Here is a 21,101-nt window from a genome sequence, read left to right on the forward strand (position 1 = left end):
GACGTGCGTGTCTTTACGACTGTACTTAATTAAAATTATTTTCATCTGACACTGGATCTGATTTTCTATGTAGACATAGTTTTTGGCTATATTCTTTGTACAATAGCAAAACTCATTATCACGTCAAACTGTATGATACACAGCAGACACCGTTACATCTTCTACCTGTGTTAATAAGGGAGGTAATGCCCACGCCGTGTAACGAGGTTTGTAGGCTATCTTCATGTTGTATTATCTCTAGGCAGACTTTGGCTCTCGGGCTCTCTTTGGATCTCGGGCAATCTTTTTCTTTAAAAAAAAAACTTCACTACGATCGTCTTTATCATTAAGTGTTGCTAGATCTAACATTAAATTTAGAACTACATGTATTTGTCTTTTGCTTAAAATAAATGCCAAGAGGAGACGATTCACTTCACGATTGCCATTACGTAAAGTTTCACAGTTTGGTTCCTGTCATACAAATAAAAATGTGCTTTTATTTCAAGTTTAGAAAAATTTCTCCCCACCAAAAAATTATGAGATCATATCATTCTCAAGCAGAATTGTTCCCACTGCATGTGATCCAATGAAAAGCAATCGTTCAGGCGACTCAGCATTTTGCTGTTTAAATTTTTTTTTTTTAGTATCTTGCTATATACCTGTGTGTTTGAGACTTCCCTTTGCATGCGTTTATTTCTACACCAGTTTAATCATCATGAATTAACTTACTGATGCATTCATCAAAACCAGCATACATTTTCTAGGTCTTATATTTGCCATATTTTAAGATTTGAAAACATATATATTGCATAGACACCTTAATTACTTGCTAGCAGGGCTTTTAAATTTTTGCATTTCGTGTCCACAGTTAAGCCTTGCTTGTCATAATAAATGAAACGATATTTCAAACATAAAAGTTACGAATCATCATCAGAAATGAATTAATATACTGATGCATTCATCAGCATCAATGCATTATTTTCATCTATCATGTGTGTGCGCGTGTGTGCAGTGACAAAATTCAGGAGGAACAGAAGACTGCAAGTCCAGAATGTTGAGGTCAAAAAGAGACCTTGACAAAGGATGGGCTTGGGTGGTACTAGGAGTTTCCTTCTTGAGCATCTTGCTTACTTCAGGAATCTCTTTTGTCTCTGGAATTTTCCAGAAACTCTTTCTGGAAGAGTTTCAGGAGAGTGTGGCCTTCACTGCCTGGGTTACGTCTCTCTTCTCATCATTCATGCAACTTGCAGGTGAGCAAGAAGAGAAAGGTTAATATAGGTCAAATGATTGATTTTGGCAGTATGTAATAAATGATAAATTGTGAGTGGGCAATACACACTAGGGGAGCTTATCACCACATGAAAGTGGTAACCTTGAGTTACCATAGACAAATACAATTACGAAATACAAAGGGATTCATCATTTCCACTTTTGAATTATTCAGAGTTTTGTATGAAGATGATCGAGCCTTGAAATCCAAAATCAAAAGCAAAGATAAAGACAAAGCAAAGACCTTAAGCCAGATGTATTTAAATGTTTGAATGAATCCATAAATATAAAGAGCAGAAGCACAGAATTTCATTTAACAGTCTTGGTCCTGGTTAATTACATTATAGAGACCACCATAGCCTCTACAGGCTTATTAAAAATTGATTTGCCAAGTGACACTGCACAAAGAACATGTACTTTCTTAATAGTCACACATTGCACACTGTCAATGGCCTTACATACACTACCATATATACACACCTATGTGCAAAAAGATTCCTCCTGCGTGCGTGTGCACATACACATGTACATACACTTTAATACACTAGATGCCATTTATACATTTCAGTTTCTAACACACTGCATGCATAAACATATGCAAGCATGCACACGTATTCACAGACGTACACTCACTCACAACTGTGCTGGGCACATATCGTGCCTAGAGAGGACAAATCACAGCCAGTAGTTCAAGCAGCACATAGTCGAGTTGGAATTTCTGCTTTTGGGTAGTGCTGCCATGCCAGATGGTCACTGAGAATATCAAGACACTCTTGATCACCACCTAGTAATACCTGGACAGCACATCCCTTCTGAGGCTGAACCTTTTTCAGCTGACACAGAAAGTAGAGTTAATGCTGGGCCTTATGACAAGAGACACCATCTTTTTGTAGTCCCAGTTGGGGGTCATTCAAGATGATGGTTCTCGGGATCTTGAAGTGGTCTGTCTGCTCTACTGATGATAAGAGGTTCCATAGGGCTGCTTTTCTTCTTGGAAGTTAATCACCATCTCTTTATCATCTTATCTTGATAATGCCTGGGTCAAGTGTGATAAAACCTTTGAATCTCTAGAAGCATTCATCTCAATGACACTAATCTGATGAAAGACCCACGATAACAAAAAGGTGGGAAGTGACACTTGTGTGACAACTGATGACATACACTCTCTTTATTGCTGTGAAATGAAATCTAACAGACTTCATTGAAGTGACACTTGTCTGACAACTGATGACATACACTCTTTATTGCTGCGAAACTAAATCTAACAGACTTCATTGTTATTATTAATGAAAAATTATTGATACTTGCCTAATAAGCAATGCCTTTCTGATAATTTGTTAAGAGACATATTTTCCAAGTAAAATGACCTGATTCTCTGAATTCACAATAAAAAATATAATAGTTGAATGATGCCATGGTGTGTGATAGGTTAATACCACTCTCAAAAAGGACATGCTGAACTTTTTTTTTTCAAAATGGAGTAACAAGATTAATATTGAATGGATAATATCATGCTGTCTAGATTTAAAAGGCAACATGCTTCCTTTGTTTAGGTCCACTTTCTGGTATCTTGGTGTCATCCACTAGCTGCAGAACCACTGTCATGGTGGGTGGGGCTCTCTTGACCTTGGGACTAGCAGCAAGCAGTTTTGCCAAGTCTATGTCTTTCCTGTTTGTCACCTTTGGCCTCTGTGGAGGTCAGTCATAAGAGTTCAAATCATAACCTTGAAAGGTTCTGTTTGTATTGTTGATAATGACATTATAAAAGGGTGAGTATATTATGTATATTGTTTTATATGTGATGTTTAGATTGTCATAGTCATATAAGGGTATTTCTATCTGCTCAACTTATAACATGATGGGACAGTACTTTCCTAGTTTTTAACAACAAAGATTTTGTTTTGTTGTGCAACAAAGCGAGTAAAGAAAAATCACTTCACTTAATTTTTTTTCTTTTGTATATGTATATGCGTATGTGGATTTCTTGTCTCAAATATAATGTTTGGTATGTATTTTTATTTTTGTCTTTCAGGCATAGGACTTGGACTTTTGTATACCCCATCCATTGTTGTTGTTAATTTATTCTTTGACCGTCGGCGAACAGTCATCACAGGCGTAGCAATGTCAGCAGGAGGTAGATATTTCAATTACTATTGCTATTCAGAGGTTACTGAATATAAAGAATTAGTACAGTAAACAGTCATGAACCAGATATTGATGCTTAAGGTCACAAAATAACGGGTTTCTGTCTTCATGGTGCAGTGGCTAGTGTGCAGATCCAGCACAAAGAAAAAAATGAGATTTGGACATCATCGTTGTTCTGCCTTCAGTCTGCTTTACGTGCAGAGTCTCCTTGCATGCCCTGAAGTGTAGGATACAGATGGGAAATACGCCTAAGTAATGGCTTATCTTAAAAGATACCCAAAGCTTGAGCACATAGAAATGAACACCCTGGCTTGGGAAGCAGTTTGGGTGTGAAACTACATTTCTGAGTGTTCCACAGGGCCTTTTACAGCAAATGACTTCATGCTTGAAGAGTGATGCTGAAGTGTGAGGTTATCTCCACTTACAGCAGCCAGTGCAGAGTCAATAAACTTGTAAACAGCTATATGATGATTTTGATGAGCATATATATATGTAATTCTTTTTATTAAATGCAGACTAGATACAATTTTCCTTCTAATGTTAAAATAATGCTCACAGTAAGATTTTATTCTTCAGGGTTGTTCAGTTGTGAATGCTGTATACATCTCCCATTAGTCTAAACTTACCTCCCTTTATAGCCTAGATCTTTTTGCTGTTCATTCAGGTGTTGGCATAATTGGAGCACCTGTACTGTCACGCTACCTCATCGATCACTTCACCTGGCAGGAGGCACTGCTCGTGCTTGCCTGTTTAGCAGCACAAACCTGTGTCTTTGGTGCTTTGATGTTTCCCATCCATGAATCAACCACCAAATGTGTGCAGCTTTATCATAGGTGCTTGAAAAGACACAGAAAGAATAATTCAGATCTGATTCAAGTACAATACAAAGAAGTGCATGAAATAGCTTTGTCTGATCAATGTAAGGAAGAAAATGAAGATGAAACGAGAAATGAAGAGAGACTTGAGAGACAACATAGTAAAGTGAATCTCAATTTCAATTCATTACCACATTCCTCAGAATTTGAAGATGGAGACATTGCCATGCAACTACAAGAAGAACATTTAGCAACTAATTGTGGTTATCCAGTGCAGAGACGTGATGCACATTTTCTTGAGCAAGAAGGACTCAATGATGGCTGCACAAAACATGAAAATGGTGAATCAGTTCTCCTGAGTGATACAGAAAGTAAGGAAGATGAGGCTTCTCCTTTGGTCCAGAACTTTGTTAGCATAGATGGGACAACAGTTAAGTCACCAACCAACACCAATAACATTGAGTCCAGGGAGTCAATAACTGAAGCCCACCTTGTGAACAGAAAGGCAGCAACTCAAGATGTGACAACAGCTGATTGTCATAGTGTGTCACGATTTTCCAGCATACACAATTTGGAAGGTGCTGGACTACAGTCTACTTTCTCTGGATCTAAAACTAGTGTTTGCCCTGAAGCAAGCGGAGAAAATAAGTCTAATTTGGCTGTCTTCAAAAATATTCCTTTCATCATGCTGTGTGTGAATCTTTTCCTGGCAAATGCGGCATGTGGAATTTTTAACATTCACTTGCCAGCATTTTCAGAACAGGTATGCAAGTGTCTTGTCATGCAGAAGACAATTGATCTATTTTTTGTTTAACTTTTGACAGAGAAAGACAACATGCATAAATCATTAAAAGTAATCCATAGTTCATCTGTGCATATCTGTTACCATTCTTGCATAACCTGAGGCTCTGTTCATAAAATGCTTTTTTTTTAATTTCTCAAAATATTTCTTGCATATAAAAATTTTCAAGAAAAATGATGGCCACAATGATTTTTAAGGGATTTTCCATGCTAGAGGTATGTTGGTAGCAGTATGTTTCCTTTAATAGCGTTTTTGATGTTTTAATTCAGCGAGGTATAAATGACCAAACTGTGGCCTTCATTCTTGCTTTGGATGGTGTGGCTGTGTTCTTGTCACGCATCCTACTTGGAGCTCTTGGCCATGATGAAAAAGTTGACCAGTTGGCTGTCTACTTTGGTCTTCATGTTATTTCTGCATTTATACAGGTAAAACTGTTCTATTATTCTTGAGGTGTCTTCCAGTCCATCGTATGCATGCATGTGTGTGTGCATGTACACACATGAATGTGCATATGCTCATAGGCATGTAAATATTTTTTACACTCTGAATAATCTGTTTGTTTCCTAATTTTCTATGTTCCAATTTTCTGCGACAGACAATGCTGTCATTTGCCAACAGTGTCGCATCAGTCGTGGCTATGGTTATGCTGATGGGAATTTACTATGGCAGTGTTTATACTCTCCTCTCCCCACTCACCATAGCTCTTGTTGGACTTCAAAAACTGGCTTTTGCCTTTGGTGTGGAGATGATAAGTGCTGGTTTTGGCTATCTTGTGGCGCCACCTTTAGCAGGTGAGAGCTATTGAATAACCACATGTGTGCATACATATCATGTCTGACTGTGTATGTCTAAGGGAACAGGGAAACAAAATGTACATTTTAGCTGATATGAGGTTGAGCTGCTATATTAATATATAAAAGCTGTCATATAAAAGAACAGGAACATCTCAAACGAGCTCATGCTTCATAAACAACACATGGCTACAAGATTTTTGTTACTGTACAGCAAAACAATGGAACTCTCCTTTCCATATCCGCCACCTACCCACTATTGAATCTTTTAAACGTGCACTGAATACACATCTCTTCTGTAAACATTACTCTTAACAAAAGTCCACACAGTGCTATTCCATTGTCACACCCTTCTTCCACTTATTGCTACTTCCCTGCTAGATTTGCAAAATCATGATACTCTCCATCCTTGTTGCTTGGTTCTTCTTTGTGTTTTTTGTATTTATCATCAGTGCTGTTGTTTATCCTTGTTGTTCGTATGTTATTTGTTTGCTCTTCTGTCCCTCATATGTTGTCCATGTCTCATTTTTATTTTTAAGCGCTAGGAGCATGCTTTTTATGAATGTGAGTTTGCGCTATACAAAGTTCGCATTTATTATTGCATACACATATACACACAGATTGAAAAAGTGGAACAGCTTATGTTTCAGCTCCAAAGATACAATTTTAATGCACCTGTGCATTTTTCCTTTTCTACATTTTTTTGTTCACACTTTTGTACTCATTTACAAGCAGATACCTTTAGATTTTTTGCTTGATTACTGAACTAATTATTGTATACTGCATAAGTTTTGTTTTTTTAGGATGGGTTGTTGACAAGACTGGTAACTACAACAACAGCATGTATCTTGGAGGTGAGTGTAGATTTGCTTTATGATTCATGGTGGTATGGCAAGGATTTTATAATTGATAAAATTAACTGTATCATTAATTGCTAAGAAATTGATGAGCTAACAGATTTATTTTCTTATTGTGCATAAATAGTTGAGAATGCTAACTTTTTAAATGATAAAAATTTGTTGGCTTATGGTGACTGGGCATTTCTAATTACGTGAACAAATCCTTAGATTTTTAACAGGTTGATCGGTGTCACATTGGCACAGCACTTGTAAAAAAGACACTGAAGATCATTATTTGCGGTTCAGATCTCTGCACTGGCATTTTGCTCTAGACATAATCCCTTTTCATAGGATGATTTACTATGATGTAACCTAAGGTGCTGACTGGGCATAAAACATGTTGCTTACATTTGTGAGACTAACTCAATTTTGGTTTCACCTTTCAGGCTTCCTAATGTTTCTTTCTGCTATTGCTGTATTATTCATTTCCTGCGTGAGAAAACCAAGAGTGCCGTTGATGGAGTACACTTTACCAGAAAAGGCTTCTACTATTGATATTAAGGATAGAGATCAGGATAAAGAAAAATGAGTCAAATATAATTTCACCTTTATGCCTTCATTTGTTTATAATCCTGACTCATTCAAACATCAATAGAAGTGGAAAGAGGGGTGTGCAAACGTCATTTATTTATATTTGATATAACTGACAGTAGAGTGAGATGCATGTAGCATGGTGCTGTTTTCAAGAATCTTAATATCAGTTGTCAGCTTCATTCTCTTCCTTGATGAAGATGTTCTAACACATACATATAAGTTTATAGTTATTTTCAATCCTAGAATCAACCGGAGGACCAGATTGAAAGGATACAATGAACCCTTTACAGTTCATAGTTTCTTTTTTAACCACTCAAATCAGTCTGGTCTTTCATTTGTAAATAATTGACTGAACTGCACACAGTTAAAGGATGTTGCACTTAATGGCATTTGCAAGACTTTTTTTCTGCACGTTTCAGTATTGGTTTATTGAAAGAAATCTATGTAGGCAGCACTATAAATTTTATTGTTTTCAACTCAAAGGATTAATTTCAACTCTATCAATCTTTAAATTAACATTGTATATTTATACACATTATTTACTTTCATTAAGTTTAAATTTGTCTTTCTTGCAAAGCATGGTATTTTTTAAGTCAGCAAGAGAATTGTCTTTGATGTACTACCAGAAGGCTGGGCATAAATCAAACATATATCATGGTTATGGCATGATGATGATGACCATGATTCTTATACTGCACAAGGTGTAGCTAGAAACTACTTGAGAGTGAATTTTTCAAGTATTTATGGATAAACAGCAGATCATTCTATATATATATTTGTATGCGTAAGAGAGAGAATTTCCTCAGAGTATACTATACATGCTATGCAAACCATTTGATTATTATCCGGTGTTTAACCCTCTGTTTTTTGCGATACACAGCATTTTTGAAGTTGATTTTTTAACAAGTGAAATGGTTACATAATGCAAAATAAAAATCTGTTTACTTTTGAATGGATGTGTTCTGTTTATTTTTGCACACATGATCATTAAAATATAAAGAACAAGGAGAAACCAAGAAGAAAACCACAATTACTTTTAAAAAAATGGCAATGTGTTTATTCAATACAGAATATTACACAAAAAATTATGCATAAATAAAATAATCTGAATCATTATGTATATAACATTTGGATATAACATTTATCTGCGTGACATAAAATTTATCTTTGTAATAATCTTGTATGACTTGTCTTTGCTTTCCCTTGTCTGGAAAAAGTCTTTCCATGATAAGTGAAGACACAGTTATAGGTTATACATTGTAAAGGTTACATAATACTTCAATCTCGTGCATAGTGCTCTGCTCATATATACAGTTGCAGGCACATACATGCTTGAATGTTAAAACAACAAAATAAGCATGGGATGAAAGAACAGGGACAAACAATCTGGAATCTTTACGCACATAAGGAAATAAAACTTGATTACCTGAAATTTTTATTGGACACAATTTACGCTGAATGAAAATACTTCCCAGTGTGAAACTAGCAGTAAAATAATTCAAGCATGTTTGACAAGGATTGATGCTTGATACAGATGATATATGAATAATTAGAACCTCTGGAGACATGAAGCATTAGGAAGTCTGCAGGAAGAAACTACACACCGAATCTAGCTAACAAGCCTGGTGTTTATTAAGAGATGTATAAAGACAATTGGTGGGAAAATATTTCTGAACACTGAAACATACACAGACATGAACAGATGACAGCTACATCTTGACGACAGTGTTTTGCCGACACGTTAAAAAAAAAAAAAATGTGAGGGAATAACCTACGTATTTTTTTTTAAATAATAAAAGTAGGATACAAGTCCTAAGTACTGATATGCAAGGACAAATGGAGCTTGGAATTCAATTTGATCCACATTTAAATGCATCTTTATCTCATCATTGCAATTTGATACATAGCAATTAGGAATTTGATTTGCACAAAATATTAAAAAAGAAATATGCTCTGCTGTTGTATTCAGCAACTGCTTATAAAAATTACCATGGAAATTTCAACAAGGGATTTGGAAAATGAATTTTCTCCAATTAGCACAAGAATTACTGAGGCACTGGACACACTATTCTAATTTTCTAATGTTTAAAAGATTATGCAAGATAATAATGTCAAGAAATAAGTCATTTAAGGCCACTAGACAGGCACAAAAGAACAAGATGTTAATTAGAAACAAATTGTTATTGTTCATTCAAGTAAACTACTTAGTTTCAAGATGAGAATTGCAATCATAAAAGTGAAACCTGAGATCTCAATAGAAACAGTTGATAGAATGGTTTGTTTCTGTATCACCATTTTAGCCAAAGCATGCACATGCAAATGTGAATAATAAAATATTACCTTTGTAATATCTATTTCACTGTACAGCTTAAATTGAAATCTTGTGTCCTAAGTAGGCATTCGCCACAGGTTATGATATATAACATTTCTTTCTGAAAATTCTACTGTTGTTAAAACAGACACTTATAATGTTAAGTGCAACATTTCATACATAAACCTGGGTATTAAGTTACAGCTGAAACAAGTCCCTTGTTGTTACAGAGGTTGGGAGATACCATAGCTGTTTATCCTCTAAGAGCTGTTATTTCTTGAATAGTCCCTGCATGATGCAGTTAGACATATGGTGATTTAGCATCTTATGTATGCAAAACAAGATCACTATTAGCTCTCAGAATAACGCTTTTTCATAGAACACTTTACTGATTTTCTACTCCAAACGACCCCAGTTGGGAATTGTTGTGGCTTATTTCTAGAGGGAAGCATAGGAGGGATGGAAAGTCCTTAGTTAAAAGAGCTGAATATATGAAAACATTATTATATTTTTTTCTTATCTATTTCAGAAAATTGCTGAGAAACCAATAGATGTGATGAGATTTGGTGATAAGGTTATTAAGGACTGATGATGACAATGATGACAGCATATAAAATTTGTTAAGGAATTCTACAGATGTCCTTGTGCAGAAGGATGGACGAGAAGGAATAGAGGAAAGGAAGAACACATTGTATCAATCAATGAAAACTTCTAATGGATAATTCAAAACAAATATAAAACTAAGCTCAAAGCTGGTGACAAGTCTACTGAATAGAGTTCTGTCATAAGTTTGCCATTTTTAAAAAATAAACTTTTCTGTATAAAGGTACAAGTAGATCAGGGATGGGAAATCAAAGGCCATTTTAATGAGATCATTCATGGACCACACAGACAGTGTGTTAACACTTTTGCTGTTATTATTTTCTTAATATAAATTTATGTTGCTATCAGAAAAGCTAGATGTATTGAATTCCTACCTGCATTTGCCTTGGCAGGGCCAGACCAAATGAATCCATAGGCTTTATAGACCTGTGGACCAGATGTTCCCTACTACCGAAGAAGAATGACCTAAATTTTATAAGACATTACCATGATAAAAGATCTACTTTTGCGATGTTGCAAAAAATGTGATATCAACCTGTTTTCAAAATCCTGGTGAGAACTCCAATGTTAAAGTGCACATATTTCAGAGTAATCTGAGTAGATATGGGGAATTAGTATGCTGTTAAGAACAAAACTTAGCAATGAACATAACTCTGCATTCAGGTTTGCCTTTAAAATTCAAGTATAACTAAAGAAAAAAAATATGACAATCTGAGCTCACATATTCACATTTTTTATCTCATTTTCTGAGCAGGATAACACAAGACCTTTAAATATGAAAGTACATAATCACTGACTAACACTCCAAGCACATCACCATAGTCGAACATTATAAGAGTACAGAATAATATTAAGGTCTTCATTTGTACAAGCTTTGACATCATAAATTAGTCTACAAAATCACAGACTCATTGGCTTGACTTTGCAGCAAAAGTAATAATGGTCAGGTAAATATTTATATCATCCTTATGTTCATGATATGAAATCAGACGGATAATAACTGAACTTTTCTAGGTCTAAATTCATAGTCGTTGAATCTCAAACATCTTTTAGATTTAATGTAGGCACAGTGACATTAAAGAAAATGCTGCCAGGTTTTTCAAACTGAGTCAAGCATGGGTGAAAACTGTAGAGAAACTGTTGTCTAAACACAACTTCCCAAGTCAACACAATTATTCAGCATTATTCATGGCAACTACCTTAGCAAATTGAGACTCCAGTCAATAGCTATGGTTCTGGGAGTCTCTTAGGGTCATGGCTATGGACCAAGACAGATTTGACAAGGTATTATTTTAAATTAAATTTTACAGGGAGAGCCTGTGTCACCAGAACTCGACTTTGCCCATTATCATGGCTACTCTGGCCTATATCTACGGCTCCTGGACAGGAATTGTAAAGCTTGGTAATGATAAAAAGGCAAGTGCACCAAAACTTATGGACAATGGCTGGCCTACATATAGCACCTTTCAATTCTCTGTAATGTTAGATCATATGCTTATTACTTTTGCCAGGTCTACACGCAAAACAACATTTCACTTAAATATACACATAATCAAAATTTTAAAAGCATTACCAATCACCTCAGTTAAACAGTAACAACCAAATAATACTTGAGTAAGCTGTTCTTTCTGTTTTGTGTAAAAATCGAAGAACTATTAGCAGTATATTCAACTTTTCAGTGAATTCTTCCCTCAGTTCCTAATGTTTTCAAATGCTGCCAGCAGTTTAAGATCACAGAATTTACTTGTGCCTAGAATTTTTTTCCCAACTAATTCTTTCATCCAGAAGATTCTCAGATCATCAACAAATTGCAATAAGGCACAACAGAAAATTACACAGCTTATGAGGCCCTTTGCATAGAGATAGCTACACACACAAATAGAGATATACAGAGTTGGATATAAAATACACCACTACTGCGACCACACTTATTTAGCAACTGCCACATGCTACATTCTTTGTACAGATCAATATCATATGGAATGTTAAAGCTTGAATTTAAGAACTCGGATACAAAAAATTCCAAACCTGGGAATCAACAATCAACCTCAAGCTGGTGGTACAGGGAAGAAAATGCACAGACATTAAACTGTCACTCCTAGCAACTGCAAGATGCCTCTCAGCTGTACGAATCCACATAATGAAGATCAAAGACTAGAACATGTAGTCAAATACAGACTATGCATTAATTCAGTACTGCTACAGGCAAGGATATGGTGGATGATAAACACATACAATTTCACTTTTATTTAACCTTAGTTCATATAATAACGACACATAATGCAGTCATCAAGTAAAAAAAAAAAAAACCACCCCAATAATCATGGGAACAATTTCATAAAGAGAAATGGTTTTATCCAGGGTCAATTTACTTTAAAGACTGATTAGAATAGGCAAACAAATATATGCCACGGAAACCATAGGAGAAAACTCACATGACATGGTGAATCTCAAAACTCCAACATAAAAAAATCTCCTTTCACTGGGTTGGAAAAATAAGAACCAGATTGTAGGCGTTTTACGAATGCTGCAAGCACCAGGAAACTAAATCTGACTCTTCAAATCACAGACTAACCCAGTCAATAGAAGTTGCTGAATCAGGCCTGAGTTCTGTTGCTAATAAGCAAATGTTCAAAGGAACTAGAATTAAAATTTATTAGAATTCTGGGATAAACAAAACACAGTTAGATAACTCACCTCTCAAACTTCAACAGCTTAAAGTGACAAAAGTCAAGCAGGTGTGTCATTTTGCAATCGTTTTGTCTCCTTCTTTTTTTCAAAAAAGAACTTAAGCTATCGCTGATCAAATGAATCTTGTATATAGAAAAATAAATCAATCATTAGCAAAAGGTGTCACAAAACAAGCATCTTTGATTAACATCCACTACAAAACAAACAACTTTAGCAATCGCAGATATTTTAAAATAGTACAAGCTCAGTTTTTTTGTTTTGTTTTTGTAAACTGTATTTGCTATTGACAAGAGAAACCAAATTGTAGGAAAGATAAATAAAAAGCTATTTTGATTAGAAAGTGCATCTAAAATTTTGACGTGGCAATTTTTATCTGAAAACATGCACACATCTTTCAATGCTTTTTTCCCCTCTATCATTCTGACAGAAGAGCAGCATAGAGTACAAGCCACAATTTTTCACATATTTCAATGCATGAAATGATGATAAGGTACGAAATGCTTAATAAAACATTGATGACGATGATAAAGAAAATAATTGCAACACGGCACTGAGCCATAAATCTGAGCAAGATTCACAAAAACATAGATTAAAAAAGAAATGTAACAAGCAGATTCCATAAAAAAAATTATGGTGGAAGTATCAATCTTTTCAGGTTTGCCAGAGAGGTTTGTCCACAAGACCATACAAATAAGAACACTCTGATCACAATTCCTTGCAAATTATGTTTGAAAGATTACATTCTGATCACAGTTCTGGATGAATGATGCCTCATGATTGGTTGAAGATGCACAGTGAAAATTACAATCTTTCTTTCTTTTTTTTATAAATAAAACAAAACTATGTGACCATGTGAAAATAAATATTCATCTCTTTTTGAGTTGTGAGCATGTGTTGGTGGGATATCTGATTGCATATGGTGTAGTATGTGTAGCCAGTCACAAAACACCACCAAAAGTCAAATCATAGAGTAAAACATTTCCATTCAAGCACCACAAAAGCTGCGGATTATGACATATTTTAGAGCCAGTGTCATTTTGATATACATTTTAGTGAATTCACATTTTGGTTCCAAATTTATCTTTCATAACATTAAGACAGAAAAAAAAAATTCATTCATACTGTCATGTCATGATGGCTCTTAAACCTCAAATCAGAACTGTACAAAGTGCACAGAATTCAAAAGATAAGAGTAAGTACATGCAAATTTCAATAGGGTATGACTATCAGCTGCAGATGACTGGATTTAATCATTGTCATTTAATCAATGACTGGATTTAATCATTTCTAAATTGCTCTTATACCAGAACTGTAATCCATTCTGGGAAAGAAACTGCTGCATTCAAAAGTGAAATCCAAAAAAACTATTAATTTACATCCTTTGAAATATATTTAAATATTATGTTAGGACCAAGCTAAAACTTCAAACATACCTTCACAGAAAGTCTCTGCCTGAGTATAAATGTACACACGTGTATATGATCAGAAAGTAAAAGTGCAGGAGTGTAAGAAAGAAAAGGGAAGAAGACAGAAGGATCGTGAGAGCGGGTGGGGAAGGGAATTATGGCCAGAAAATTGTGGGTCAGGATATGCTTTAAAAAATAGCAATCGCTGTCACTGAGGGAGAAAAACAAAAAACAGTGAGGTATATTTGATAGACGTCATTCTTGATAAATAGCTGTCACTGTTGTTGCAAATAAGACCACCATCAATAATAACACAGAAAGTTTACAGTTTTGATATCTTGTAAAAACCTAATTTAAGCATAGTTATGAAAAAAGTCAAAATATAAAGTATTCCACTGGTTGTACATCTGTGTTTATTTTTTTTTCAGTGTTTCTCTCTTACAAACACACATACATATTTTCAGGTAACATTTATATGAACATATAATTAAACATGGCACGCACACACACACACATGTGCACATGGATGCACAACACCTACAAAACAGAGGAAAAAGGGCTTTTCTGAAAACATTTCCATAAATACAAATGTCTGTTCCTCAAATACTGTCAGCGAAATGAGAACAGCTTTAAGTTGTTATTTTAAGCATTAAAAGCCTGGTGCCATGCCTGCTTGCATACAGCCTGTGATAGGAACTGCCAACACATTGCAATATGTTTATCCATGAAGCATGGTATCGTTAAAGTGAAATAACAGCACTCACCTTGCAGTTCAAAATCTTCAGTAATTCAACAATGTGGAGCAAAGGGGAAATATACACTATCACAGACTGTACAAATGCTAAGAACATCAACAGCCTGTCCTTTCTGTACTTTGTGTGTGTGTGTGTGCATGCAAGCGCACATGAAGCAACATATATTCTTTATGCTTTGCTGTGTAAGAACAGGAAACATATGATATATGTCCCTAGACATTACACTAAGTACATATTATGGTAGTCATGGATGCTGCCTCCTTTACATTACAACTTCCAAAACTGGAGTCAGCTAAACTTCTCAACAACAAGCTACTAAAAAGTAGCACATAAATTCCACATTTCTAAAAAATATTGCATCAAATTAATTTCCCTCACATAGTCTCAGTGGAATACAGACGAATGGGTCGGAACAATTTCTGTCTTTCACTCGTAGGTTCTTCGTTATTTCTTTCTGGTGATGGATTCATCTCTAAATTAACTGCCTACAAACAAAGACAAAAAGAAACCATGGTGACTCAATGTTTACTTGTAAGTTTCAGCATCATACTAGCTGACTAAATTTGCAGACTATGATGGATGAGGTACTTAAAATTCCACAACCCAAGCAACAAAAATATGAAAGAACTTATCTCTGTGGGTTTCACCTCACTTTGCAACAACATAAAACATTTAATTAACAACTTTGCATATAAAACCAAATCATTCTTAAAAGACTGATTTCAATAACAAGTATGTGATACAAATGTAAATGTTGGTTGTTTACAAAACACACAGTAAGTCTAGTCCTGCTGGACACTATCAAACTTGAAAAACGTGCACCTTCTGTTCATTTAATTAATAACATTTAACATAATGTAAAAACATAAACTAATTAATGCTTTTGAAGAATATGCTTTTTAAGAGAAGACTAACATACGTGCATTTCTATATACCTACATTAACTATGTGCCTAATATATAAGCTTTGTTGGTGGTCTACAGAATACATAGGCTCTTTCTACCAGGTGCTCTTAATGGTTTGTAGGATGCAAATAAAACTATGACCACAGACATGGTAAAAGTCTATGCTCTGACTGACAGAAAAATGGTCATCAAGCAGTAAAGCAGTGTCTGCCTGATATACTTGCCCCCCTTCTCCCCCATCCCTGCATCTGGTGTAACTATTATACACCATATATATACTTAGAACCTTTACAGGGTGGGGCACTTAAAACATAGCTGCCTCGAGCGCATCATAGGATGCAGGTTACTTTTAAGTGGCCTACCCGGTATTTAGCTATCATACCTGTAGTACTCACAAATGAATTTTTTTTTAGTTTACCAATTTATGCTCAACATTGTTGTGCTGTCATTATGTAACTGCTACATATTAAACCTGATTTTCTCAAATACTGATGATGTCAGCTTAAAAGATACAAGACCTGGTGTCATAAGTAAAGGATGTACTTTGCTCTATTTGAAACAAACTGAATACTTACAAACCGTTTAATCCAATAAGGAGCAAACATAATGAAATTTTTTTTTAATGTGCAATAATGCTGCTAACACGAAACAGTTATCTGATAAATGTCTTACATCAGTAACTAATTCTCAGCGATGAGAAACATAATTAACAAACTGAACATTAAGCGTAATAATGCAAACATCTCAGGTAATTCCACAATATTTTGGAAAAGCACCGTTAATGCAATAAACAATTTCCATGTAAGTTTACGACAGTATGAAGGTAAGCAAAACAAGATTACAACATTTATTAACAGTAAGTGCAGCAGCTCTGCTCAAGGCAGGAAAGGAAATTCAAATTGAAATTCCAAAAAAGCACAAGAGGTGTTAAAAAATAAACACTGCCACATAACTAGAAAGTTAGTATTTATTATTGTTGAACTAATGTCTCAATTCTAGAAACTTAAAAGACATCAAGTTAGACAAGGCTATCTTTCAAGGCTCAGCTATGTTCCAAGCAAATCTCTCAGCTACATGTTACAGATAGTGACAAATCTTTGACCAGGCTGTCGTTCTACTCTAGGAGTCTTTCTTTGCTAACCAAACTTTTACAGGAGGCGTTGTCGTGTATATTGCTGACATCAGTTAACCCCACCTGCATATAACTGCCAGCCTTCCCTGAGTAAAGCAGCATTCCACACAATTTCCATCCCATAAACTGTTACCTGTATATATCAGCAATGCTTTGGTCATAAAAGAACTAAAGACCCAGCCTTTAGTCTAAGTTAGCATCGAAATAAGTTTAATTTTCACAGATTTCACATTTTCTGGGCAATTATGAGAAATTTCATGACTTGGTAGATTGTAACTCTGAGATAGGGAAACAAACAAGCATAAAAAAAGGAGAGAAAAACAGCAAACAACATATTTTTTGGTTTAAAAAAGGCATCAATGATCTGCCATTTAAAATCTGGTTGGAATTAACAGAACATCTTTTAAAAATCAATTTACAACACCACACTTTTATTAGAACTGTTCAGTGGGTTAACTGACCTTTCTTTAACCCACCTGGTAATAAATGAGGATGAACAGAAGACACGAAGCTCTTTGAGAGACAAAAAATGAAAAAGTTGTTACAGCTGAATGATCAAAGTCAGTAAACATAGCTTGGGTCCTTCATTCCTAGTCTCATATCCAGCGCAATTTTGAGCATATAAAGGATTTTGATAAATCCTATTAATGCAATTTAAAAATCTCTAATATAAAAACAAACACACAGGTGATAATGGGTGTTTTGTAACCTGCAGATGATATAATCAAATGCTAAGGAAGGAAAAAATATTGGGAAATTATTCTTTGTTTATTGCAAAGTCTTAAAAATGGATATGAGACAACAAAGAACCCACGGCCTGTCAACACAGAAAAAGTCCTACTAACCACAAAAACAGCATAAATGTGCCAAAGAAGAGGAAGAAAGTAATTATACAGTAGACATGAAGTGTCCCTTTCTTTCATATGCAAGGCTTAAGTTTAGAAAAATAAAGGTCAGTATCCATCAGGAATTTTGAGGGACAGACAATTTGTAAGACAAATTTAGTGGATAAGACTGTTAACATGCTGACTTCAATTTAAAAAAAAACTTCAAAACTTGCAATAGTAGGAAACAAAATCTATACAAATAATTCAATTTTGCCGATGCATCCTTCAATAAATGCAAAATTAATCTTATTTGCAGCATATCAGATAAATAACCAATTTTTTTTTAAATCAAATAACATTTACTGCATACATACATGGAGTGGACATCTGAATAAAATGAAATGTATATTTCACTTGCTGCAGTCAAAAACAAATTTTTGCCTTGAAAGAAAAAAATGAACAACTGCATGTCTGCGCAACAGCATAAAGATGTGAGCTGGAGGCAAGGGGAGGACAAAATGATACCTAGAACACAAGGGGATTCAGAAGTTGTGGGGCTTGGGCTAGCCACCAGTGCCTCTTGGGAGATGGTGAGGGTTCCTGACCGCTTGGTGAATGAAATGATTAATCTGTCGCCAGGAGGCCGATACAGGTCCTAACCACAGGGTCACGTTATGGTAAAATTTAACACTCGTGTATGTGAAATGATAACAATAATAATATCTTGAAGTAAAAAAACTTGATAGTTAATAGCAGCATTAACAATAAAACACAAACATGCTCTCACTCACACATACGTTATGTGCCTATGATCTCTCACTCACATATAAACTAACATTCTTTATGTTGCAACACCCAGTCACAACCATACTAAAACAAAAAACAAAACATATTCCCTCCCACAAAAAACCTCAGAAACTAAAAGGTAAATAAATTTAAAAAAAAAAGACGATGATGAAAACAAAATAAGCATGTGGGATGTTACAAGGTTCTCTACTTGGAGTGTGGGTGAATCCACACACTTTCCTCTCTCTTGAGAATGACAACTTCTTCTACTGGCCATGGTGTCAAATTTCTACCTCTTACAGGTAGCCTAGTTCTGGTCACATAGTCTTTGGAGTTTCCACAGTGACAGCTGGCAGTTCTGGTATTTCATTGTCATCACTGGCCCATTAAGGTTCTCTAACTGAAATGTTCTTTCTCCTGAGTCTTTGCACTCCTAGTTCAGTCTATCCTCACTTCCTCTCTTGGAGCACCAACTATGTCAGAAAGTCTCGGTCTCAAAGAAAAGTGTAATGTTGAAGAAAGCAGAAGAGGTATCAACTGCTGACCAAGTGCTCCATTTGCACAGACATTGTGCTAAGAAGTGTCCTGCAGTGTTATTGCTTCACTATTTCTAACATTCACACACAGATACAACAAGGGATGCCTTTAGAAAACTACATGCACCCAGCATGATTTATCTTATCAACAATTAGCCAGCAAAAAGGAAGACCACTCCACCTCTCTCTCTGATCACTAGCCCCAGCTAGAGATGGTTTGGTGGACAGGCGACTAACTCTCCCCTCTTCCATCTGTGTCATGTTGTTAAGTCTTGCCAGGCAAGTGCAAAAAAAGCCTGAGGGCACTACTCTCTGTCTAACCATCAGCTGCGCCTGTCGAGACTTTATTGGTCACAGATGTCATTAATACCACCAGCTGGTCACACTTGGGGGCATGGTTATGTGCGCAAACAAGTTCAAGCATCCTGCCTGCTTCCACATACATGAACCCAAGCATGACATGCAACAGCATGCCTCTACTTATTTTTGTATTTTGTGGAGCAGATAATCCTTAAGACTTGACAATATATTTTCCATGTACAAGGTAGGAATATCAATACTTTTATTCATTCTGTTTGTAGTATCTTAAGCCTGTAACGGTCCAGATCAAAAAAAAAAACCCAAAAAACACACCAACCCCCAAAACAAAAAAACCTATTATTTTGGAAAAGGAACTGCTTTATTTTATGAAAATTTTAAATTGCAGCAAAGCACGTAGGCTTTACAACTACAGGGATACACACACATGTGTGTGCATGCATCCACATGCCTATGTTCAAATTCTGATATGTACCATCTGGAACCAGTACCTAAAGTGGTGAGCCGGCAGATCACTTGTGTAGATCACAAGTTGAATGCAAACAATATATTTCAGAATACAAGATAAAGTAAATGTACATAAAAACTGCTACTGAATCACAGAAAGAACACTGAAAAAATAACTTTGCAAATAACAGAAGGAAACCAGTCAAAAGAAACACAGAGACAAACCATAAGTCCCTTACAGCTCCTTTCAACTCATCGCTCACTTTCATCCTTTAAGAAATAATGTTGAACATAGAACAACACAAAACCCATTCAAGACAGCAACTTCATTTCCCACCCTCACCATATGAAAATGTTGACAGTGAGAAAACCATCCTAATTCTATATTTCATATTGCTCTCTTTCTTCCTCTACCCAAAATCATGTGATGAATATACGGGTAATGCATCTTGAAACACTGGACTGGGAAAAAGCTTGAAAAGACATGATACCACTAATTGAACAATAATGTGAAGGGATGGCTTACCGGCCTGTAGACAGTCTGGTGGTTACGGATGTCTTGGTATATGCGGACAAGGAGATCAGGAAGCAAGGCAATGCAGATAATGACAAGAAGGCCCAGCCATATCATACCAGTCCCCATCACCTCCTCCAAGACTCCGAAAAAAGAGTTAGAATTAGTTGCCCACGACCTTTGCAAGCAAGAGAAAGGAATGCAGTTCAAAATTAGGAAGCCAAGGTTACGTCAGCTACATAACGGCAGCTTAATGGAGGATCAGATTTTTTTTATTATCTTCTTGTGACTCATCAGCAATTATTAATGATTACTGTAATGTGAAAGCCTCTCTCTGTCTTCTGTCTGCCACCCGATTCCTCATTTTGACTTCGTGAGTAAAATTCCCCCACCCACTTGTCCTGGTAGTCACAGACATATCAGCCCCGGTTTTTAAGACAGGTACATAATTTTTAAATGCATCTATACTCACCCCCAAGTGACGGAGGAGACTAGGAATGACAAAGACATGTTGCCCACGAAGGAGAAGGCGTATGCACCAAACATTGGCCATGCCCAGAAATGAGTGAACAAGGCCAGCTGCAAGTCAGAGAATTCACTTGAGCTGAAGAACATCTCTGGCTCCAGTTTTAACTC

At 35.7% G+C, this 21,101-nt stretch overlaps 2 protein-coding genes across 10 annotated transcripts in view; one reads left to right on the forward strand and one right to left on the reverse strand.

Moving 5' to 3' along the window:
* Positions 1–204: 204 nt before the first annotated feature.
* Positions 205–8,186, forward strand: LOC112555915 (monocarboxylate transporter 12-B-like). Its single transcript, XM_025224498.1, has 9 exons — positions 205–428; positions 992–1,229; positions 2,802–2,945; positions 3,281–3,382; positions 4,058–4,971; positions 5,280–5,435; positions 5,606–5,801; positions 6,605–6,655; positions 7,087–8,186. The coding sequence occupies exons 2-9, from the start codon at positions 1,031–1,033 to the stop codon at positions 7,227–7,229; spliced, it is 1,905 nt and encodes a 634-aa protein (XP_025080283.1). The 5' UTR covers positions 205–428; positions 992–1,030; the 3' UTR covers positions 7,230–8,186.
* An 87-nt stretch (positions 8,187–8,273) lies between these two features.
* The window catches only part of LOC112555912 (probable phospholipid-transporting ATPase IF), a 42,168-nt gene continuing 29,340 nt past the window's right edge, over positions 8,274–21,101 (reverse strand). For 3 of the 9 annotated variants that reach the window (XM_025224489.1, XM_025224487.1, XM_025224486.1), the window contains exons 26-30: positions 20,938–21,044; positions 20,478–20,643; positions 18,390–18,519; positions 17,499–17,550; positions 8,274–15,485 (exon numbers count right to left, since the gene is read on the reverse strand). In XM_025224489.1, coding sequence (XP_025080274.1) covers positions 15,473–15,485; positions 17,499–17,550; positions 18,390–18,519; positions 20,478–20,643; positions 20,938–21,044 — 468 coding nt within the window. In that variant the 3' untranslated portion in view covers positions 8,274–15,472. The remainder of the gene's footprint in view (positions 15,486–17,498; positions 17,551–18,389; positions 18,520–20,477; positions 20,644–20,937; positions 21,045–21,101) is intronic. The other 6 variants (XM_025224488.1, XM_025224493.1, XM_025224492.1 and 3 more) reach the window with 6 other exon arrangements.

Source organism: Pomacea canaliculata, linkage group LG14 (genome assembly GCF_003073045.1).
Source record: "Pomacea canaliculata isolate SZHN2017 linkage group LG14, ASM307304v1, whole genome shotgun sequence".
In the NCBI taxonomy this organism is placed as follows: domain Eukaryota; kingdom Metazoa; phylum Mollusca; class Gastropoda; order Architaenioglossa; family Ampullariidae; genus Pomacea; species Pomacea canaliculata.